The sequence below is a fragment of the Sabethes cyaneus genome, chromosome 3 (genome assembly GCF_943734655.1).
Source record: "Sabethes cyaneus chromosome 3, idSabCyanKW18_F2, whole genome shotgun sequence".
Classification (NCBI taxonomy): Eukaryota; Metazoa; Arthropoda; class Insecta; order Diptera; family Culicidae; genus Sabethes; species Sabethes cyaneus.
In genome coordinates this window covers 62,307,410-62,332,232 of record NC_071355.1, presented here as the reverse complement: position 1 = coordinate 62,332,232, position 24,823 = coordinate 62,307,410, and the positions used below count along the sequence as shown (strand labels likewise).

Below are 24,823 nucleotides of genomic sequence, written 5' to 3'. Positions count from 1 at the left end.
CAAGCTATGGCAGATAATGCACGAATACGGTTTTCCGGACAAACTGACGCGACTGATCAGAGCTACATTGGATCGAGTGATGTGTTTCGTACGCATCTCTGGGACACTCTCGAGTCCCTTCGAGACGCGACGAGGATTGAGACAAGGTGACGGTCTATCCTGCATGCTGTTCAACATCGCTCTTGAGGGGGTGATCCGACGAGCGGGCATCGAAACGAGAGGCACGATTTTTACCAAGAGTAGCCAACTACTAGGCTTTGCAGATGACTTCGATATCATTGCCAGGAACTTTGCGACGGCGGAGGCAATCTACGCCAGACTGAAAGTGGAGTCTAGGAGAATTGGGCTAAAAATAAATGCGTCGAAGACCAAATACATGAAAGGAAGAGGCTCAAAGGAAACAAATGCGTGCCTCCCACGGACGGTAACCGTTGACGGCGACGAACTAGAAGTGGTAGAGGAGTTCGTGTATTTGGGATCGCTGGTGACCGCGGACAACAACACTAGTAAGGAGATCCAGTGGCGCATCCAAGCGGGAAATCGGGCCTACTTTGCCCTTCGTAAAACGCTACGATCAGGAAGCATACGCCGCCGCACGAAGCTAACAATGTACAAAACCATTATTAGACCGGTAGTTCTCTATGGACTTGAAGCCGTGACGCTGCTTACGGAGGACATACGCGCCCTTGCCGTGTTTGAGCGGAAAGTGCTGCGGACGATATTTGGCGGAGTACAAACTGAAAGCGGAGAGTGGCGGAGGCGTATGAATCACGAGCTACAGGCACTGCTTGGGGAGACTCCCATCGTGCATCTAGCAAAAATTAGCAGGCTACGGTGGGCCGGACACGTCGTAAGGATGCCGGACGACAGTGTGACGAAAATAGTCCTCTTCAACAACTCCACCGGCACCAGGAACAGGGGGGCCCAACGTGCACGATGGCTCGACCAGGTCGAAAGCGATTTGCGACCTCTGAGACGACTAGGAAATTGGCGACGAGTGACCCAAGACCGAGTTGAATGGAGACGAGTGCTTGAAACAGCACGAGCCACCCCGGCTCTATGCTGCTGAAGAAGAAGAAGAAGGTATATTACTAAAAAATCTTTAATGACAATGTCTTAATCATTTTAATAAGAAAAATGTTAAAAATCAGAGCTTAGTCCCAAATTCATAAATAACCCTGCAATTAGCAATATATGCAATAGCTCAATTTACGATACAAAATTAAATTATAACATAACATTGGAAAACAAAATAGAAAACAATCTTTTATAGGAATCAAATTAACAAGTTATATATGTCTTGTTTTCGCAAATAGTTTATTTATTATTTGATGGGGTTTTCAACCGTTGGTTGGTTCGCCCCAATAGTAATATAATTATATTACCCACATCGAAGCAGTCTAGGCGTTGTGTAGGATTGAAAAATTTCTGATTTCCATGCGGTATCGAAATCCGTACAGCTTCGAAATCCGTACACCTAATACAATTTACTTGATTATATGTATTAAACAGTCTAAATGCAAAATATTAATATTAGGCCTAGATCCGTGGTTTATTAGCATTACGTCAATGTCAAAACATAGGTAGTAGGCCACGAAATACAACTAATAAAAATTAAAACGTTAATGTCTATCAGATGCCCTTCTAAATTGGCTTGCTTGTTAGCCATTTGCTAAGAAAATCACTTCCAATAAAATGAAGTGTTAAGCGTACTTGAAGTGATTTTCATATTTAAATTCCCGAAAATCAATTTGAACTATAGGTGTTTATCGTTCTACAGCTTAATATTATTCATTATGGCATTGAAGTAATATTTATTCATCATAATTAGTACTGTACGGATTTTGATTCAGTTTTACTAGTTGAATCTAAATCCGTACACCTGTGCAGTATCCTTAGCGATCCAACTCTACTCTATGTTTTGCCAAACAAAACGGAAATAACTAAAGCTAAATATATGCCGATAAACTGGAAGATGGGAATTACGATAATAAATGGTGAATAATCCTTTAATAAAACATCGAGATAGTCTAAGTTCCGGTCACTACGATAAGAGCTAGTATATTGAATTGGTACTTTCGAAATACCGAAGTCTCTTCTGCAATTTTTCAGCTTTCCGTATAATTTGCAACAAAAATCAAGAAAAAATGTTATATATTGTTTATAAGTCAAGTGAGTTTACTCTAAAATGTTAAAAAAGTTTGTTTCTAAGCCTAATATTTCCTGAGGCATAAGGAAACGAATGTAAGAACATTTAACACAAACGAGGTTTTGTTACAAGTGGGTGGTCCCATGGATAGAGGCAATATTTAATCAGTACCAAACCTGATATTTTAGCTTTCCGACCGAAAATGAGCAATTACCCATAATTTGGCTAAAAAAAAAGAAAAGATTGATTCCTTGTAGTGTCCCTACTGTGCGTGTAAACGACTCTTAGATGAGCAGGACTAAAATACAATGCGTTAATTATCGAGAAAAGCAAATTTTATAAAGCAATTAGTCAAATAAACAAAAACAACTTAGCCATAAACTTTAAACTCATTTCGATCAAGCTTACACGGATTTAGATTCAAAATTATGCGGACTTTAATTGATTTTTAAAATGGTGTACGGATTTTGAATCAGACATAAAAAAGTGTACGGATTTTGAATCAAGAGCTGCACATTTCGATCTCGATTTTTTGTAACTAGGATTAATTTTAGTTTCTTGTTATTCCAAATAATGTTAAAATAAGCATTATACTGTCAAAAGAAAATATGACGAATTGCCTATTACAATATCATAATCTTATATTGAGCATTTAAAATTGTCTAGTTCTTAGGTGTACGGATTTCGATACGGCACGGTAGAGAATTTCAGATTTTTTCAGTTTGTCTCTTTTGAATTGTTTTAACTATGCTGCTACTATGATATATAGCAATCAAGCATCCAAAAGGTAATCCGTCTCTTTGCTGCTACCCCGAAAATAGCCAAATTATTGTGCAAATTGGCAAAAGCTCATTAAATCGGATTTATATAGGCCGATTTCAATTTAGCTTCACTCATCGAGTCATAAAGTTCATGTTGTGCAATCGCTACCTTGTTAATTTCCACATCGCACTGCCATTAAATCATATTGTCGATTTGAGATCGATTTTGCCCCGATAGCGATACAAACATTAATTCAATTTTTATTAAATTCTACGCAGTGCCCATTATCTGTTTGAGTAGGAAATATATTCAATTGTAAATGGTTTGGGTAGTAGAAAGGCTTTGATGTTATAATCCATTTTCGTAATTTAACTCGACAGATTCTCGAGGAACATTTCGTAACTCGTACTGCATCAAGCATTGCCATGGCCTTAAGGAAAAACGCTGGTTTCGAAACCGATTAACTTATTAGACTAGCAGAGTTTAACACCAAACTGTACTTAAAAATATATAGTGGTAACCCGATTTTGTCACTGCCCGATTTTGTCACCCCCGATTTTGTTACGTTTTTGACCCGATTTTGTCACGTTTTTTACTCGATTTTATCACACTTTTGATTTATCAAAAGCTTAGTTTGAAAATCATTTTCAAACATGTCAAGTGTGTTAAAACACTGTGAAAAGAACTGTGTTTTGAGAATTGAAATAATACCCGATTTTGTCACTGTCCCGTTTTTGTCACCCCTAAATTCATCATGGGGGTGACAAAATCGGGTCATTACTGTATAATTAAATTATGATTCCTCATTAACCATTATATCCTTAACAATTTTTATATTTCACATTTGAGGTAGTAATAAAATATAGATTGCTCTTATAATTCATATGCATGGAAGCTTTTCACTAATAGATACTTGATGCCTTCATCGAATGCTGAGGAATGAGAGACGTATGGGTAATTTTAGTTTGCAATACACATCGAATTCCCAAAAAATGAATAAAAATGTGCAGTTTTCGCTCAGAGCAAAATTATCCTCTGTTGTAGTGTATTAAGCTACATAACCGTCGGAATTTAGCAAAAATGTAATAATACTAATATGGACCGTTTTTCGCGGAATTCAGTCTTTTCGTATCTCTATATAGAATTTTAATGCATATTTCTTCGATTTTCAACGATGATGGCCCGACCTTGACAACATGTTTGGTCTTTACGTAAATGTCTAAAATTATATTATTTTTCAAGCGATCAGTTGATGATGAGATTTTCCAAGTTCGAAAGGAAGTTTTACGCGAATGCCAAAAGGTAGCCCAACCACGACGACATACCTGTACCATTTTGATAATCTGCACTACCGCTTGTGTAAGTTATCGCAATGTTGTCAAATGCTATTCGCACCATTTAGTTTAGCAGTTAATGGCGTTGCGTTACTGGTTCCAGCCAATTGCGTCGACTTTGACATCTTCGCGATAACTCCTGGCATGATCACTGCTGTTGCTAGAAAATTGAAAACGTAGAACCTATTGTGCTGGACCTGATGCAATACCCACCGTTGTTTTTTACCGATAGGCAGAAGCTTTAGCTGCACCACTCTGTTGTATCTTCAACTAATCTTTCACGCAAGGAAAATTTCCGGACAATTGGAAGCATCCGTGCTCTCGGTATTCAAGGTTGGAGATCGCCGAAGTGTCAGAAGCAAGCGTGGTATTACTAGTTTGTCCGCCGCCTCTACATTATTTGAAATAATCGTAAGCGATGCCTTTATTGTTAGCACTAAATATTAAATTTCTTTTAACCAACATGGCTTCGTGGCTAGCCGGTTCGTGACGACGAGCCTTCCCGACTTCACTTCTAAATGCATTACTCACACTGAGCGCAAGGTGCAAGTAGGCGTGTTATATATTGATTTGAAACGTGTGCCACAAGGCAGTAACTTAGCACCACTTTTGTGAATTGTATTCTTTAACTACGCTACTTCTGCCCTTGAAAGTGGCGGCAGATTGGTTTATGCTGACGATGGTTAAATATACTTGACGATTCTTTGCATCGAGGATTGTCATCGCCTTCAACATCTCTTGGATTCGTTTGTAAATTGGTCCAAAGTGAATAACTCGACTATCAGCGTCTCTAAATGCGAGGTTATGGCGTTCCAGTGAATCAAATCCCCAGTAGTTTTCGACCCGTACTGCCTTAAAGCACTGTACTGCGCCTTAGTTGGCGTGCCTAATTTGGACTCCGCATCAACTCTATTGGAACTTCCGAATTGCACGAGTGCAAAGGAAGCCTTTCGTAGTTTGCCTTGACGTAACCCGGAAAATTTATTTCCGTATCCCAAATCACTGTCGCTTGCTTAGTGTACCATAACGCACCTAATTCTGCGCATGGTTCCTAATTCTGCGCACCGCATATTTACCTTGTACACGTTCTTGTTCTTGTTCTTGTTCTTGTTCTTGTTCTTGTTCTTGTTCTTGTTCTTGTTCTTGTTCTTGTTCTTGTTCTTGTTCTTGTTCTTGTTCTTGTTCTTGTTCTTGTTCTTGTTCTTGTTCTTGTTCTTGTTCTTGTTCTTGTTCTTGTTCTTGTTCTTGTTCTTGTTCTTGTTCTTGTTCTTGTTCTTGTTCTTGTTCTTGTTCTTGTTCTTGTTCTTGTTCTTGTTCTTGTTCTTGTTCTTGTTCTTGTTCTTGTTCTTGTTCTTGTTCTTGTTCTTGTTCTTGTTCTTGTTCTTGTTCTTGTTCTTGTTCTTGTTCTTGTTCTTGTTCTTGTTCTTGTTCTTGTTCTTGTTCTTGTTCTTGTTCTTGTTCTTGTTCTTGTTCTTGTTCTTGTTCTTGTTCTTGTTCTTGTTCTTGTTCTTGTTCTTGTTCTTGTTCTTGTTCTTGTTCTTGTTCTTGTTCTTGTTCTTGTTCTTGTTCTTGTTCTTGTTCTTGTTCTTGTTCTTGTTCTTGTTCTTGTTCTTGTTCTTGTTCTTGTTCTTGTTCTTGTTCTTGTTCTTGTTCTTGTTCTTGTTCTTGTTCTTGTTCTTGTTCTTGTTCTTGTTCTTGTTCTTGTTCTTGTTCTTGTTCTTGTTCTTGTTCTTGTTCTTGTTCTTGTTCTTGTTCTTGTTCTTGTTCTTGTTCTTGTTCTTGTTCTTGTTCTTGTTCTTGTTCTTGTTCTTGTTCTTGTTCTTGTTCTTGTTCTTGTTCTTGTTCTTGTTCTTGTTCTTGTTCTTGTTCTTGTTCTTGTTCTTGTTCTTGTTCTTGTTCTTGTTCTTGTTCTTGTTCTTGTTCTTGTTCTTGTTCTTGTTCTTGTTCTTGTTCTTGTTCTTGTTCTTGTTCTTGTTCTTGTTCTTGTTCTTGTTCTTGTTCTTGTTCTTGTTCTTATTCTTATTCACTGGGGAATTTTTGAACGCTGTTTTCAGTTTGCAGTCCCTCAAAAAATCCTTGGGTATATCTGTCTTAGACATTACCCTTCTCTATCGACAGACTTCGTAGCCGGTTACTAGAATACTGGCTGGGTGGTGCTGCTAGAGTCAGTAGGATTGTTTCACTAGTCTCGTAGTTGTCATGTGCTTTAGTAACCGGCTGCGAAGTCTGTCGATAGAGAAGGGTAATGTCTATTCGAACATACAACAACGGGTTTGTTAGACAAAGCTAACTGGATGGTACAATGTCCATACGCGCTGCTTTTATTCAATCTAACTATCTAACTATATTTAGATCTAACTATTTTATAGTATCAAAAAAGGTTATTGTCCGCTTTTAGTTCGCAGAAGTAGATAGTAGATAGATAGAAGTAGATAACAGTAAAATGAGATATGAAAAAAGATTAACTTTATGAAATAACCTTGAAAATTTTCTATAAAAATAAAAACTATGCGCACAATTTGATAAAGTAGGTTATGAAAATAAGTTAAAATTTACTTTTCACCATTTCATTTTTTATACTTTTCATCGGAAATTTTAAGCTTTCTATTTCAATCACAAAACAAGCTTCAGGCTAAAATTTAAAAATAGAGTTCTTTAAGATAAAAGGCAAAATATAGTTTTGTTACAAAATGTTGTTCATGGAACAAAACTCATAAAATTAGGATTTTCAAAATCATGTACTTTGAAAATTTACGGTTTGGCATTTGGATTTAAGTATTGATTTCAGCATAAAAGCCATGTGAGTAATTCTCGCTGAAACGAGGCCACTACTGATACGAGGTTTTCAAATATTGTAACTTTTGCGCTTAATTGGTTGAAACTGGTTAAAAAGTAAGAATTACACTTTTGATACCTCGAAATAGTGGACCCCTCGGTCGCCAAGGGGCCTAACAGTTTCAAAAAAAAATTGAATTTTGAGCAAACCTTTTCATAAATTTGCCATGAAACAACTAACAAATGGCCCGGTTCTGTAAAGAAGAACAGAGCTTTAAAACGGAGTAAAAAAATTTTAGCGGCCATCTTGGATTTGGTCGCCATATTGGATTTTATCAAAAAATTGCCGTTTTCACCATGAGCCCCCCAACCGATTTTCATTGAGACCACCATTGAAAAGCTGAGAAAAAATGATATAAGAAACAATCATAAAATTATGTATGCAATGGCATTAACTTAATAAAACAACCAGTTATTTGTAGCAAAGTTCAAAATTTTCATATAAAATTCTTGTGATATTTTCAAAATTAGCTATAAAACAAACTACAAACGACACGGTTTTGTAAAGAGAAGAGATAGGGTTTATAAACGAAGTAGAAAAAATCGTTGTTGAATTTTAACAATAAATCGCCGCTTTCATCATGATTGATTTTAATTTTAAAACCACCATCGGAAAGCTGAGAAAAAATTATAAGAAACATTCATCAAATTATATGTGTAGGTAGTAGCATTAAATAAACGAAACAATTAATTATCTGTATCAAGGTTTACAACTCTCATATAATGGGATATCTTGCTACAGAAAATTAATTGCTTTATTTAGTTAATGCCATTGCACACCTAACCTGATGAATGTTCCGTATAGCATTTTTTCTCAGCTTTCTGATGGTGGTCTTGAAATTAAAATCAGTTGGGGGGATCACGACGAAAACCAATAATAAAATCCAACATGGCTGCCAAGTCCAAGATGGCCGCCAATTTTTTTTTTCACTTCGTTTATAAGCCCTATCTCTCCTCTTTACAAAACCGTGTCGTTTCTAGTTTGTTTCATAGCAAATTTTGGAAATATCACAATAATTATATGAAAATTGTGAACCTTGCTACAAATAACTGATTGTTTTATTCAGTTAATGCCATTGCACACCTAATTTTATGAATGTTTCTTATACCTATCATTTTTCTCAGCTTTCCAATGGTGGTCTAAAAATGAAAATCGGTTTGAAAGCCCTGTTCTTCTTTACAGAACCGGGCCATTTGTTAGTTGTTTCATGGCAAATATATGATATATCACATGATATAGGCCTTAAGGTTTGCTCAAAATTCAACTTTTTTTAAACGAAGGGTCCTATTTCGAGGTATCAAAAGTGTAGTTCTTATTTTGTAACCATTTTCAACCAATTAAGCGCAAAAGTTCCAGTATTTGAAAACCTCGTGTTAGTAGTAGACCCGTTTCAGCGAGAATTACTCATGTCAAGAATGTTAATATCAAACTTTACTTTATATTCATAATGGCCAAAGTCGACAGAACGAGGATTATTTCGCAACAGCAACACAAGCAATAATATAATTTATTATTCAAAGTGAAAATTTCCTTGCCTAGACAGACTTTCAATTTAGTCTTTCTATTCACAAGCACTAACCAATTTTCACTGTGTCAGCAAAGTTTCCTATGCAAATCAGCTCACACACCTGCCGCTGTTGAATTGTCGAATGCGATAGGTGAGAACATCGGAATGCTTTTCGCTACGAGATCGAAAATGCTACCCTCACATGAGTTGGCTTTCTTTGACTTCAAGAGTAAGTCAAATGAGAATATGTTTTTGGCTATACTGTGAACAGTCGCTAATAAGAAGAACACCTCGTTTAATCTGAATATTTGGTAACTCTATACATTGTCACATATGCGCAAGGCGCACACCCTATAAACTTATTGTTTTAATTTGACGAAAACAATCGTTTTGAAATGCACAACTTTTGTATTGTAGATTGTAGAACAGGGAATTGGCTCGGCAGTTTCGACTAAAACTATCTCTTTGGGTACTGGAGAGTGGTAAGTTGCATATGAGCTATATTGCCAAAGTTTCTGAGCAAGAGGAAACGTATTAAGGTTTTTTGTTTTGTTACAATTTGGGCCAACTTAACTGTCAATTGTGTATGACGCTTGATCAGTCTTTAAAGTGAAAGCATTCATATCACCAGGGTTCAGCTTAAAAATGTTTACATTAAAGGAGGTCATACCAGCGGGGGTACACGGTACATACGGCTTTTGCTATATGTTTTCCCCATTTGTGTCTGGAATGTGGAAAATTGACTACAACTAAGAGTAAGAAATGTGTTAAAATTGTTCGTTTCTATGTGGATGAACATCGGTAGTAAACTTGGGGCGAACCAACCAACGGTTGAAAGCCCCCTCAAATAGTAAATAAATAAATAAATCAGTAGTAAACGTTAACTTTTTTTAAAATAGATAAAATTCAATTTAGAACGAAAAAGGTACCTATACAGCAAAGAAGACAAATGTCAATTTGATATCTATTATTCAAAATAGTTTATGTTGGTCCTTGATGTTCATATATTTTTTTCAAAATACCTGGAAATTTTGTATTAGTAGAATTAAGGAGAATAGAAGTTTCTCGACTGAAAAAAATTGATGTTTTAATTGAAAAAAAAATTGAAAGAATTACATTTTAACATATGTTTCTAAAGCCGATTGGATAAATTCTAAAACTCGACAAAGTTACAGCTATGTGTAGGGGAACAAGGGGTAAGAAGACCCGGTGGGGTAAGAGGGACCACATCGATTTCACTTCGTAATGTATTGTGACTGGAGAAAAGCCACAAAAAAATTTTAAAAGGCTACAATTACAATACTGCGGCGCATATTTTCCAACAAACCCACAACCCCCGTGGGAAAAAATATTCCAGTTAAAATAACAATCGAACACTTCTTCTTTTTTAAATTGACTTTCAGATAGAATCCATTGAGATAGACAGCAAATTTGCCAAAAAACCGTATGAAAATCTTATGATTGAAATGTGTACATTCTGTGTACTGTACATTCTATATTTATAGACGAATCTTAATCTTATTGTAAAACTACAAGCTACAAACGAAAGTTATTTCTATTGAAAAACTGCAACCGTTTTGTATCATAAGCAAACAGGAAAAAAAATTCTTAAGCACACGATAAAGTATCGATTAATCAAAGCTCAAGGTCTAAAAATAAATCAGCAACATAGTGAAGGGTGAAAAACAATGATGCGCAATAAACATTTCGACAGTGAAACTCTTCAAACGAGAACTTGGTGCAAACCAATCATCTAATCGTGTTAGTGCTGCAGTCACTGTAACTCTAGTTAAGACGCAATTAAAAAATCATGACGGCAAAAATGGCACTTTTATCAAGGTTACAAGTTACCTTTTTGAAAATAATACATTTTTGGGGTCTCTGTACCGTTTTGGAATTACCTGGAGTAGATCCTCTTCGGATATTTCCTCTTCCTGTTCCTCTTCTTCTTCTGTTTCATGAGCATGCTCTTGTTCATGGTCATGATCATGCTCATGATCCTCTTCGTGACTGTGGTCGTGATCATGATCGTGATCGTGAGCGTGTTCATGTTCATTGTGGTCGTCACTGTCGTGGTTATCACCTCCGGAATGCCCTTCTGCGGGTTCTTCTACAGCGATCGAAGGGGGACCATCCGGAGCAGATTGTTCAGAAATGGGTTCAGCCTCCGGCTCAGCCTGAGGCTCGCCACCATCACCCGGTGGCTCTTGATCTACGAAAACGTTAAATTCAATCCAAAACCATGCAGCTTACCTCGTTATCGTATGATTTAGCTTACTGGACTCAATTTTGAAATTGGCACTTAATTTTCACTGGCACCTTCGATAAAGTTCGTCCTTTCTGGTCAAACGCTGCGAAAAGAGTGAAAAATCAATTTCAAATTCAACAAACTAGGTCCTTAGTTAGTTGCTATGACTTAGAAGTGTTTGCTTTCTGTCATGCGCTTTATGTTTTATAACTACATCACAAACTTTGTTAATGAAACCTGTTGACATGTATCGAAAACCAATTTGTTTTTGTTTACTTAACAAAGCGTCATTCAAATTTGTAAATATTTGCAATGCAACAGGCTTTTTTGTTGTTACCATAGCAACTGATCAACCTGTTGATCAGTTACAAAGCAACAGGCTTTTTTGTTATTACCATAGGAACTGTCCAACCTGTATCAGTTGCTATGTGATCATATCGTTTTTTTATCAATGAAATTTGAGCACAAATATAACTACGTTATGGTTGCTATGGTTTAGACAAAATGAATGAACTACTTTCTGTCATGCGCTTTATTTTGAAGCTATATTACAAACTTCATCAATGAATCGAGCTTAATTTATACTCATCCACTTGTTGTTTGGTTTTGTTAATGCACAAGAACATGCACCTTTTGTTGTTGGTATAGAAACTGATCAAACTGTTGATTTTTAGCTCGTGCTGTTTTTTTATAGTAACACTCTAGCATAGCTCACATTGATTATAACTTTTAACGATTTTCCTTTGAATGTTTTTTTTAAATCTTGAATTTCTTTAATCGATTTGTTTAAACGAAGAAAATCCAAAATGAAAACTTTTCGATTGCTAAAACATACTGAAATAAGAATAGAACTTCTTTTGTACTCTTGTAGAACAAACTATACCATGTTGGTTTTGAGCAAAAAAAAAACAATCAACATCAGCCGATAAACCTGCCAGAAAAAAATACTCCTGAAAAACTTAAATGAAAAACAACACACCGCCCCCCTCCCTAGCTTACCATAAATCCTATAGCAACCGACGGAAGAAAGTCGTTAGCAACTGTTATGAAACCACGTGCGGATATTTGTTGTGAGTTGCGGCTTTTCGCCGGGAAATGCCGGAAATATGACCCTGACCTACCGCACGGGTAAGTCTCCAGTTGAAATCGCTTGCCGATACACCGACCGGTATACCGGTGCATGCGGTTCAGAGTGCTTTTGTCTACGGATTGGTTAGTGGACTGGTCGGAGAACAAGCCAACTAGGTATATGCTGCGGCCAGCTGTTTCAATCAATAATTCGATTATTATGCTTTCAACTGCAGGTGCTTAGAACCTGTGGCTATGCGAGCTTAATACAGCTGTACAGGTTGCACGCGCCGCAAAATGCTCCAGTTGGAATCAATCGAGGGCGATTTTCAATAAATTCGCCAATTGTTCACTAACTGAAATTTACGGTGTTTTAAACAAACGACCTTTCTTATATTGTACCAATTATGAAAGTCATGTACACAAAAAATAAAAGAAAATAATTGTTTGTTTGATTAACAGCAGTCCAATAATAAACTGAGATCCAGAATCCAATTTGGTATTTTATAAAAATCTTGCTTTCCAAAAATCTATTCTTACGAATTCATCATAGGAAGGATTATGATGTCAATCTGTTTTTTACATAATAAAATATTTATGCACCAAGAAACGTATAATAAGCACTTAGTTAGTATAACCTGAATTTGCTGTCGGAACCAGATGGATGTAAACAGATTAGGTATTACAGGTGTAGCTTTTCTGCGTTCAGCATTAACCCATTGTGACCCGGGTATACCTAAATTCGGACCAAATGAAGTGAAACTGTGTAATCCATTATATTATGTATCGAATGTGTCGGGAAACTTAAAATCGTCATTTGGAATGGTTTCAAGGCAAAAAAATCGCAGGTTTTATATTTCATATGCTCAGTTTCAAACAAACAAATTACAAAGTATTTCTTTTCGAATTTTGTGATAGACTTTACATATGAATATCATTTTACATTCCAGGTAATGTTTCGTCACAAAATATAGACATTTTCATGCGTTTTAGAGACAAAGTTTTTTTCACCATTTTTTCTGCCATTTATCACAACTTTGCACAATTGAAAATACAGATGAAATGACAAAAACTGACAGATTATCTCTCAAACACATCAGATTGATGTCTTATCTCTCTTGTAGTGATATATTAACAATGCTAACTATTGAAATTCAGCAGTTAACAGATTTTGAAGACGGGGTATGATACATCATACGCTAGGACATAATGGGTTAACGAACTACAATGCTACTCGTTTACATCGCGCCGGGATGGCCTTTCTCACAGTTGCGTGACTTGTCGAATTTGACGAAGCATGAGTTGAATTTTTCCGGCAATTAGGTTTCCATTCGGTTATGTTGTTTACCTACTACTCACCATAGAACGGCTGAATGACGATCGATTTTGAAGCAAACCAATTGTTATGTAAAAAATACCTGTTTACAAATGAGCAACATGATTGCGGAACGACGCATGATTGTTTCTAGTTGCCTAGAACATCGATTCTATTAAGCTTCTGCATCCCAAATGCGTGTATAAATAGTGACACATATATATTGCTTTATGTGCAGAAAAAATAACTTTTCAAATCAGCCGCACGCAGTGATATTGAAATTACGAAAGTTAGATGAGGTTCGCAGGAAATATTCCTGCTACCATCAGCGATTCATTCATAAGCACCACATAGATATACATAATCTAGAAGGGATGTAAAACACGGTAGCAATTGACGTCACCAGAGATAAATCTAAAATCTCATCGCCGAATCGAAAGAATACTTCCTAAAAGTATGGAAAACGTTTGTTTTTCGAGAGTGAATGAGTAGCTACATCCAATCGAATTAGCTATTGAATAATTGAGAAATATGATTCAAACAAATGCAGTGTCGGTTAGAAAAATGAGCAAGCTACAAAAAGATCCTAGCGAAAAGTTCCATCGATGGCAATGCAAAAGTCAGTACAACAATGGAAGGGTGCGGAAGAGTTTGATTAGTATAAACCCTTACGGAGCCTCCCACGTGAAGTGTGGCCCAAAGAGCGCAAGATATTACGGTTACCGTTTACAATGTTTATTTTACCTTTGCTAAACATTTTTTCACAGAATAAGAACGAAATAACAAAATTAGCATTGGTTCACGTTGCTTTCCACCTGAATAATCCGCCTATTGGGACCGATTCGTGTTTGTGGCTCAAAGATCTCGAGACATTGCTGTTGCTGGCTGCTCTCAATGTTCATCTTGCCGAGACTAAACAGTTTTTCACGGAATTGTCGCGACAACAAAATTTGCATAGCTGTACGATATTTTCAACTTGAATCATCAATACAAATGTACATCATATTCTTCGAATTGTTGATACAGTGGCTTACTGTTTTCCGATTACAGTAAATTGTAACAGCTAGCTTTACCTCTAATCGATTTTGCGACATTCTCGTCGGTATAGCTAGCACCATGATGAGAATCTATACATTGACTATACATTGGCAAACATCATTCAAATGCGTTTAGTATGATGTGTTGCCAATCCAATATGAAATAACTAGCAAAATCGATTTACAGTGTAGACTGTGAAGATTATAAAAAGAAATCAAAATACACGAATTTGTGAACATATGCTGTTCTTACTCGCCCTAAGTTTTGGTTATCCTAAAAAGCTGGTAGATTAGTTGTTTGCATGTGAGAGACTGCTGCATCCGACGCACAGTGGGACGGTTTCAAAAATAGTGAGACATAAGTAATAGCTTCGAAACCTTATGACATAGCGTGAAACGGTACAAAACCATGGTTTCCATAATTTTCAGCTTTAAAAACGGCTGCCTTCATGGTAACTTTTCTCAGATGTTCCACAGTATTCCACCCTAAGTTGTATATGGTGGGATACAGCATAAATTGATTGACAAAAACTAAGTGAGATTAGCTGCTCATACCCCCTTAAAGATTACATGTAGAAATTAAAAAACCAGTGATAGCTGCTAAAGGGAAAAAGATAGAGCATTACTGTCTTCGACGAAAATGTGCAATTTAATGTGATTAATAATTTTTTAGAACATTTGAAAAGCATACGAAGCGTTATTAAAGAGCTAGATCGAAAAAACTGTTTTAGGGGGTTCCTAAGTGTTTGACTTTATAACTTCTTTCATGTAAGAGATGGAAATCTTCAGTATTCAACAAAGTTTCTTGAAAATATTTTAGCTACAACTTTTGTGTGGGTAGCAATCATTTCTGACTTAAAATAGAGAAAATATTTTTTGTATATGATTAGGGACACCCTAATATTTGAATATTTTTTCATCACTAGAAAGTGCTTTTTGAATGAAGAAACTTTCCGAAGCAACTAAGCAACTAAGGTTTCGAGGCTTTTTACGCGAAGGATACGTCCCGCGTAAATCAAAACCGCGTAAAAACCTTTGCTATAGTATAACAAAGGTAAAACCGCGTAAATTCCGAAATTCGCGTCAAAAAACCGCGTAAATTTCGAAATTCGCGTAAAAAACCGCGTAAATTCCGAAAATTGCGTAAAAAAACCGCGTAAATTCCGAAATTCGCGTAAAAAAAACAAAATTTCGCGTAAAAAAAAGCTTTCTGGATTTCAACACTACGCGAAAAAATAGACGTTTTGAGCACATCCGCGTATATTCCGAAAATCGCGTAAAAAACCACTTAAATTCCGAAATTCGCGTAAAAACCGCGTGAATTCCGAAAATCGCGTAAATTCCGAAATTCGCGTAAAAAACCGCGTAAATTCCGTAATTCGCGTAAAAATAGTCGCGTAAAAAAACACGTAAAAAGCGACTTCAGTGTACTTATGTATCACTATTTTTGAAACCGTCCCACTGTGTGACGGTGCGACATCTATCTATCTATGTCTCTATCAACCTATCTATATCTCCCTATCTCTCTCTATGTCTATTTCTATCTCCCTAGTTATCTATCTATCTATCTCTCATTCTCTAACTCGATTTCTATCTCTCTATTTATGTATCTCTCATTATCTCTCTCCCTCTCACATTCTCTACCTCTCATTCGCTCTCTCTCTCTCTCTCGTTCTTCTCTCTCATTCTCTATCGTCCTCTCTTGCGCCCTCCTTTTCACCCCCTTTTTCGTCCTCTATTTCGCCATCTCTATCAACCTCTCTTTCGCCCTCTCTATCAACCTCTCTTTCGCCCTCTCTGGCTCCCTCTTTGACGCCCTCTTTTTCGCCTTCTCTCGATCTCTCTGCTTCCGTAATACTAGCCTTTTAACCCCATCACTCCCTATACCCCATATACCCACCCCTTCTCTATCGCAACCCGTCACCGCATCTTCTTTCTCATTCCAAGCGCTTCACAGTGGTACCGAATCGAAAAACCGCGATTATATTAGCATTTACGCAAAAACTGTGTAATTTTGGAAGGTTGGTGTCTCTGAAAGAATTTAGTAATAAAATATAGCGCATCTGTTTGCACTATTAGTATGATCGTGAATCCACATATTAGGGTGATACAAACTTTTGTTTTTTAAGGCGCCAAAAAAAATTTTTTTTTTTCGGAGCATACTAAAATGAGCAATTTTGCTTAATATAGTAACTAGTTATTTCTTACTGATTGCAAAATATAAAAATTTGTCCAAAAAAACTATTTAAGAATCCATTATGCACAATAAATTTACACACAACTGTTTTAGTGTTTTACAAAGTTATTCAGTAGGGTAGTTGATCCAATAGTTGTGGTAGTACCAATAGTAATTTCCGTTACCGTAGCATTTTAAACAAAACAATTACGTTCGTTATATAAAGTAAGTTCTTAGGAGTATTGGTAGTTAGACTACACCATTTAAAATTAAAGCATTATTTGCTAAAATGCCGATTTTCTAAAATCTAACGCAACTATAGGCGCAGTTGGAGTACACAACTATAGGCGCTCATTCCTTTAGTTGCGCTACAATGTTTTACACCTAACAACCTAGCAATGTATACGGAATAATACAATTAAAGGAACACCAAACCTAATTAAGGGAACATTAGCGCAACTATTGGTACAATATAATTGAATCAGAAAATTCATTTTTTGTCTGTATATTTATTTTATATTATTTTCAATTATTTTTACACCATATTTTCACTATGGTATATTTACGCATACATATCATCAGCATTCTAAATACCTACGTAGAATATTATCAGCATGCAATATTACCTTTTCGGGGTTTCCCTAGAACAACAAGTAAATTAGAGGTTTATTAGCCCCAGGCAGGGCTACTTTGCACATGCGCCTCATAACAAATTTTCATCTAGTAAAAATTTTTCATTTTGAACGGTAATTCTTGCCGCACTGTTTACCTTTCGCCTTAAAACGTTTCGCCTAAAACGTTTTTTTTTGTACTTTTCGTTTCGTTTTATCCTGTTTTGAGTATTTCCAAAGTGTTTCGATAGATAAAAAAATAAGCTATCGATTTAACGAATCAGAGCCGAACAAATAACAGACTGTAATTTTCAACCCTAATTAATTTTACACTGAATGGTTCAATTGAAGCAGCATTTTTGAAGAGTTTTTACACTGGATCATCTTGTTTATACTACTTTTAACCGCCACGTGTGCGACAGAGTGCTCGGGTATCTTTTCAGTTTTGAAATAGTTATAACTCATTCAATTTAAAACATACGTCATTGAAATTTTGCGACGTCGTAAACCTCGTTGATCTAAAGTAATTGAGGTAATTTGGTAATTATCCATTAAGGGGATTAGCAATGAGAGGCACTTTTTTATTTTTAAGAATTTTTACCTTTGTTATAGTATAACAAAGGTTTAAAATTTGGTCGAAAAACACGAAATTGATCCGAGGCCCGGAGGGCCATGTCACATATACCAATCAATAGGGTTCGACGATTTGAGCAATGTGTGTGTGTGTGTGTGTTTGTGTGTGTTTGTGTGTGTTTGTGTGTTTGTGTGTGTTTGTGTGTTTGTGTGTGTTTGTGTGTGTGTTTGTGTGTGTGTGTGTGTGTGTGTGTGTGTGTGTGTGTGTGTGTGTGTGTGTGTGTGTGTGTGTGTGTGTGTGTGTGTGTGTGTGTGTGTGTGTGTGTGTAATGATTTTTTCTATCGCCTGTTTCTCGGAGATGGCTGAACCGATTCGTTCGATTTTCCTGTTGTTTGAAAGGTATTATTGTAGATCGCTATTGAGCTGTTTCGTGATTCAATGTTTTGTTTAAAAATTATAAGCAAAAATGTGGAAAATACGTGACACGGTTTTCTCTGCAACCGCTCAACCGATTTCAACGATTTAGTACCAAATGAAAGCTAAATTGTTCAGGAATTTTTACTGAAAACAAATACGTAATTTAAAAGTAATGCTTAAAAAACTTGTTTTGACAAGGTAATAATTATCGCCTGTATCTCAGAGATGGCCAAACCGATTTATGCGCTATTAGTCTCATTTAAATGATAATATATCCTAATAAATCACTATTGATTTGTTTTTTGATTGGACGTTTAATTTGATAGTTATGAGCAATCGTGTACAATCCATTAAAATTTACAATGATTTATAACGATTTCATCTACGATAATTTATCTAGTTTAAAATATTTTGGCATCCAATTAGAGATTTTATGCTGTAAATATATCTCCAAAATTTTAGAAGTTTTTGCCGGTCAAGAGTTATTAACCCTCTAACACTCGCGCCAATTTTTGTAACACTCGCGCGCATAATAGCCCAAAACCAAAAAAAGCGTCCGTACTAGAGTTTTGACTGGGGAAACTTGGTTTTAGGTTTATCAAACTTTTGGAAGAGTTTCTTGAAATTGAATGCTCTATCGTCTGGTAAAATTTAAAGTGAAATAAAAAAAATATTTTTCTTCAGTTTCAATATAACACATTGACACCAAGTTTTAGACCATATTATTACAAGAAATTTTACTGAAGACGGTAACCTTCTATCTCTTCAACGAAGATAGAAAAATCTTATTTATTGTATATGAATTTGTAAAAGCAGTTTTGCTATTTTAGCTCTTTTTGTAATTGTTGCATGACTTTTTCATGTATTACAAAGTCGTACAAATAGTAAAAATACACAACTTTGCTGAATACAGTATACCTCCATGTTTGCTTGTTTAGGAACTGTAGAACTTTGATTATAAAAAATACCCTAATTTTAACCCCGAATTACTCGACCACCAACAGATGGATACATATTAAACATTTTACATTTGCTGATTGTTTTGCTGTGTATACAGATACCAATTTTCCATATGAAGAAACAAGAGAAAATTCCAGTTAGGGCTAATTCTGGTACACCTCACATGCTGATTGCTTCGTTTCTGTGATGTCAGTTTATGCTAATCTATTTTCTCAACAATTTAAAGTATTTATGCATTGAATATTTATGACATTTTGCTCATAACAAGTTTATTGAAAAATATATGTTAGATAAACAACGATTTGTAACTTAATAATAAAATGGCGTTCAAATACCTACACGTGCTGTACAATATGCAACAGCGTAAGTAGCCAAAGGTTAATAAAAATTGATGAAATTTATTCAAGAAAACTTTATTGATGTGAATCAAATAGAATGGCATTACAGGAAATTATGCATAGTTCAAAAACCTATAAACTGGATCTTTAGTAGGCAATGTATATGATAAAGAATAATATTTCCTCTTACTACTTACTTTTACTTGCACTTACTCAAATTAGTAACAACTTACTTATCCTTATTCAGTAATTTCATGAAAAAAGTATCTATAAAAAATTATAAGTTCTCCTATTTTGTTGACTTTTTGTAAACTTATCCAGTTTTCAAAAATTGTATGTAAACTAACGCACCACGCAACGTTAACCAATAGATGAATTATGTTCCGAAGACGTGTCGATTTCTATCTCAAATAGCAAGTAAGACCGTATAACAAAAGTTACTTTCACCACTAGGTGGATTAAATCAGGTTTTTTATTATGTTGGAGAGCGACAAGGGTACCCGGGTACCCATAATTTGCTATGTTCATAACTTTGGCTATTTTGAACGGATTTGGATGAAACCAGTACAGTGGTATTCGATTCGTACATTTATCTAGTTTTGATATGATAAAGCATTTGCACCATCACATGACAAATAGTACCTGGGAATCTGTAATTCCGGAGCAGCGTCCGGTAAAAGGTGGGAAGTCGCTTGTTTTGAAAGAATATCAGCGATGTGTTTATCAGCAGCTTTGAACTTGACATTGTGAACCCTTTTTTCACCTAATGGTATAAACTGGTCACTTTAGATCGCATTGGCCATTCAAGAATTTGGTTCCTGTAGGGTTACAGATAGCCAGTTGGGTGCCTAAGCCAATATTAGAATTGGTTTAGCGGATCTTTCAGATGTTTTGAACTGATGTGGCCAGTTTAGTACTGATTGGTAATTTCGGAACAGGTTCCAATAACGGATGGCTCTAATTTTTTAACCGTTCCGATAATTCTAAGCATTATCTTGAATCCTACGCTATCATCAGCGACCCTGTAGAAACCATTTTCGAAATAACCAATCAAAATTCATCGAAATGTAAAAAAAATCACCTACTGAACCAATTCTAAGAACTTTGATACCCATATTGCTAGGTTTTACCGCCAATCCTAGACTTGCCACCCATGACTCCGCAGAAACCTACTTCGGAATGGCCAACCTGATACATCTCAGTATATGAAATAGTTCACTGTATGAATTTCTAGAGTTTTGATATCCGCCTGACTGCTGTTCTCTACCTCACAGCGGACACTCTGTCGGAATTCCGGATTTTCGGGTCCCATATGTCTTTTAATGGTCAAATGGCCAATTAACACAAAACTTAACTTAAAATTAACAAATCAAATAACACCTATTTCATCAAAATCGGTTAAAAAAATGTTGATGTTATTACAATATCAATTTTGGGTACCCGGGTACCCTTGTCGCCCTGCTAAATGTGTTTTTTGCTTGTCGCACACATAACGGTTAAGGGATGCATAGATTTTACTGTTAACCATTCAAAACAAACCAATAATTTTCAGCTTGATGTTGATGATGAAGGCCACCTCATTCCCCTACAAAGATTTGAGGTAGTCGATTTATCTAATAGATAATTAGTGAAAATACATTTGATCCAGGTAAATATTCCCCTTAGGTAAATCTTACTTATTGGTCCGATATCCGTTTCTGGTTTCTGTTCGTGGTTTCAAATCGTCATAGAATCATGATGAACCCCTGTTGTGACTTCTAATATGATGCGACTTTTAACGCATCTGTACGATGTTATTTAACCTTCTGCCATCTACAGAAAAATTGAAAATTGTGAAAAATTCCACGTGCCTGCAAAAGGCGATTCGGAACATTTCCACCAGATATCTTTTAAAATACGATGGATAAAGTTGGGAAGCAAAACGTGCCTCTGGTATCTCTTATATTACTGCCAGCACACACAAAATGTCTAAAAATAGCAGATGGCTTAAAACGGTTGCACTGAAAATGCGCCAATCAAAATTAAACAATATTCGAAAAAGAAATTCTAACAAACTGGTGTAATAATCGAATACAGTGCTCCACCAGCATTTTAACCAACCTATTGAAATCAAAATCTGCAATCAAAATTGAAATCAATATCCAGGTGTTGCAACCGCAAAATCAGTAGTTAGCAAACAAAGATAATTTCGATTAAAAACACGGTAAACTCACTCATATCGAAAAACTATCCCTTGAATAACATAAGTCAGGTCCTAGTCATCATACTTTAGGTCATAGTTATTTTTGACAAATTCACAGTCTACAAGAGTTATTCAAAGCTACAACGATAAACTTGCAAACCAATTTTTACGATTCTCGCAAACATGTTGCGTATCACCATCATGCAACATCTCAGTGTTGTCGCTTACGGCGAAAAGCTCCCAATATAGGTTTCTTTCTACAATCAAGTTTAACACATGCGCATCTAAATCTCTTGTATAAAACGCTAAATAACCTACGAGGGAGTAGCGTAACCAATAAAAGCGACTCTTAGCATCGGGAAGATAATGTGATATTCGAGTGTTTCTATTCATATTTATATTTATTTATTTTTTATAAATAATATAATTAAAACGTGTAAATGCCATTATTTCATTTTTGAAGGCATTTCCCCACTGTAAGCTTCAACTCAGCAATATATCCTTTGGCTGTTGTTCGATGCTTTTCCGCTTGCTTTATCTTGTTTATGAAATGTCACATATTTACTACGGTTTATGCTGCAACATGACGCACAAACACAAATAACGCTGTCTCTTTCACCACTCAGTCAGCAGCTAGGCAGGGAGGAAAATCAATCGATTTTCCCAATTTGTTGTCTTTACGAGTGAAACCAAACAATGATTTGATTTTTGCTTGCTTTCTAAGACCAATGTGTAAATATGTAAAATAGTAGTGTTTTGATTACCGAAAACGGAACAGTTCCAATGATATCGCATGAGGTAAACTATTTTGTAGATAGTAAAAAACGGACTGAGAAACGAGAAGGTAAAACTGCAAACATGGCAGTAAAAACAGGTGATTTTGACTTCGAGCAACATATGGAGCAGTTTGATTCCGAGGTAATTCACAGCGTATTTTCCTATAACTGGTTAATATATGTTTGAGAAAACTCTTTTAGACTTCTGCTATTCACCGGAAATTACAAAGCAAGGTAGAAGCGCTAAAAATAATGAAAAATGAAATGGAAAAATTCCGCTCGGAACGGGATCAGTTTAAAGTTATGGCGGAAACCCTTCAAATGCGTTACACTGCCTTAAAAAACAGCGTGAATGGTCCCGAACTACAGGAGACCGGACTCGGCCATAATTCCGCAGTGAGCTTGATTGTCAACCAAACCAGGCAACACAACATGTCATTAAGCACCGAGGTGGAAGCACTGAGACAGCGTATTTTGGAATTAGAAGGTGACATAAAGGTATTGCGAACCAAAAACACCGATCTGCAGGCCATCTGCAGCAAGTTCAAATCTGCGGAAGATATGATACTCAAGGAAAATGGTACCACCTTTTTTCAAAAAGAAAAATCCAAACTAATTTGTCAAATGGAAAAGCTTAAAAAGAAAAACGCTCAACTACAGTACGATTTTCGTGCGCTGCTGGACGAAAAAGAGGAACTTGTTGTGGAGCGGGATGCGTACAAGTGCAAAGCCCATCGTCTAAACCATGAGCTATCAATCGTGCTTAAAGGTGACAAATCACAACAGCAAATGTTGGACATCGACGGACTTATTTTGGAGAATAAATATCAGCAGGAAAAAATTCTCAACTTGGAAAATGAGCTTGAATTAGCAAAACAATCTGCCACAAAGTACAAGGTATCAATCAATTCTCTAGCGCCATTCAAACTAACGTGTGACTAACAAATTAGCATATTTTTACTATTTTTCCAAAGAACATGCTTGACACGAATCGAAAAAAAGGAATTATTAAGCTGGGCAGTAGTAATAATCAAACGATCATGTCTCATACCCAAGGTAACAGTTTGTTTACATGTTTGCCCATCTATTTGTGATGTCAAACACCAATAAAAATAGAAATTATCAATAGCGATATTATGAAATAACATTCAAATAACACAAACTTTCTAATTTATTAATTTACTGTTAAAGCTCAGAAGAGGTTAAAATCAATTGCTACCATTACAGTTAAAAAACTCCTGGAGCGTGGTACCGTGGACGAGATTCCCCTCAAAGCAGCAACCATTTCGGAACTAAAATCACTCTGCAGGGGGCTGTTGGATAACGTCAACGACAAGAGTTTAGCACTATCACATCAAAAGAAAACCAACAAGTATGTTTTCCTTTACAATTCTCACCAATATGATCCATTTATCATGCCGATATATTTTTATACTGCAGATTGTTGGCTGCCAAGATTGCCGAACTGGAGCAACGAATAAACACCTTAACAGGCAACAATGAAGCCGGTGTGTCTTGTCTTTCACCGTCGCAAATTCTGCTAAATGGTTACTCTTCAGCAACTGTTGACCTTGACGTAAGCGAAGAACTAAAACAGCTTAAAGTATCCGCCCAATCCCAGTACAGTGATAGCGGTGGAGGGGCGGCTTGTGAAGCATCCAGTTCTAACACATCTCAAGGTCTACCGGCAGAACTTCTATCGTCGGAATCCAACAAAAGTCTACCAAGCTGCTCAGAAGTAGGTGACCGTGAGTACGTCAACGAGTCGTCTTCCGATTCCACTTCCAATGGCGAAGAAATCGGCGGAACACGATTGGGCCCGTACGGCAACGCCGACATAAAATGGCAATCGAGTGGATCAAAGCTTCCGGAATTACCACCTGAAATTGCCGCACTTGTACAACAACTCATTGATGGCATGGACGACAGTGCTATTTCCGCTAATTAAAACCGGAAGGAACCTGTTATCACTCTGCAAGTATGGGAAGAATGTTCACGCAGACAGGCACATGTGCATTTTTAGCACTTCTAGTCAAGTGGAAAGGTGCTACAGCATACGAAAATTGTCGTCCCTCGAAGCCTTACCAACCGATGCTCTAAGAAAGAACGCACCTAAACGCTAACAGAAGAAAAAACAATACCGCTAATTTATTTAGTACGATACAATAAAAATTAAAACTGTTAGAGTATATTGCGATTGTGTAACTTGATTTTTTTAATTTACCTTTAGCCGAAAAGAAAAACCGTTATAATACCATTGTATTTCGTAACTCGGAAAAAATATAAAAAAAAACATCAAACAAATACGGAAACGAAAAACAGATATACAGTCATCCCAGTATTACGGGCCAGTTAAGCATGATGCTGCTACAAAATTATCGGTAGAAACACAGATTTAAATAATTTACAGATTATTTATAACTTAATTGGTTATAAATATACCATAGTTTGATGTTCTGTAGGCAATCTTGTTCAAAAATTACACACTTTTTTGCAGAACAACAAAATGTGAGCATATTCCATTCCCAGTATT

General features: G+C 36.2%; 2 protein-coding genes across 2 annotated transcripts; one reads left to right on the top strand and one right to left on the bottom strand.

Moving 5' to 3' along the window:
* Positions 1 to 6,336: 6,336 nt before the first annotated feature.
* LOC128739644 (zinc transporter zipt-7.2-like) lies at positions 6,337 to 20,529 on the bottom strand. The gene is made up of 3 exons (XM_053835140.1): positions 20,463 to 20,529; positions 10,490 to 10,800; positions 6,337 to 6,471 (listed from the first exon to the last, which is right to left on the bottom strand). Exons 1-3 carry the CDS (start codon positions 20,527 to 20,529, stop codon positions 6,337 to 6,339), a joined length of 513 nt encoding a protein of 170 aa, XP_053691115.1.
* Positions 20,530 to 22,226: 1,697 nt separating this feature from the next.
* LOC128743244 (coiled-coil domain-containing protein 149) lies at positions 22,227 to 24,438 on the top strand. The gene is made up of 5 exons (XM_053839789.1): positions 22,227 to 22,432; positions 22,492 to 23,187; positions 23,265 to 23,346; positions 23,518 to 23,662; positions 23,731 to 24,438. Exons 1-5 carry the CDS (start codon positions 22,298 to 22,300, stop codon positions 24,236 to 24,238), a joined length of 1,566 nt encoding a protein of 521 aa, XP_053695764.1. The 5' UTR covers positions 22,227 to 22,297; the 3' UTR covers positions 24,239 to 24,438.
* The last annotated feature ends 385 nt before the right edge of the window (positions 24,439 to 24,823 follow it).

Excerpts from the sequence above, each read along its gene's own strand:
- LOC128739644 (XM_053835140.1), bottom strand. The coding sequence starts at position 20,529 with ATGTATCAGGTTGGCCATTCCGAAGTAGGTTTCTGCGGAGTCATGGGT. Across the intron at positions 10,801-20,462 it reads TGGCAAGTCTAGGATTGGCG|ATCAAGAGCCACCGGGTGAT; the intron begins GTAAAACCTAGC and ends ACGTTTTCGTAG. Across the intron at positions 6,472-10,489 it reads CCGAAGAGGATCTACTCCAG|ACTTCGCAGCCGGTTACTAA; the intron begins GTAATTCCAAAA and ends CTCTATCGACAG.
- LOC128743244 (XM_053839789.1), top strand. The coding sequence starts at position 22,298 with ATGATATCGCATGAGGTAAACTATTTTGTAGATAGTAAAAAACGGACT. Across the intron at positions 23,188-23,264 it reads AATCTGCCACAAAGTACAAG|AACATGCTTGACACGAATCG; the intron begins GTATCAATCAAT and ends ATTTTTCCAAAG. Across the intron at positions 23,347-23,517 it reads GATCATGTCTCATACCCAAG|TTAAAAAACTCCTGGAGCGT; the intron begins GTAACAGTTTGT and ends CTACCATTACAG.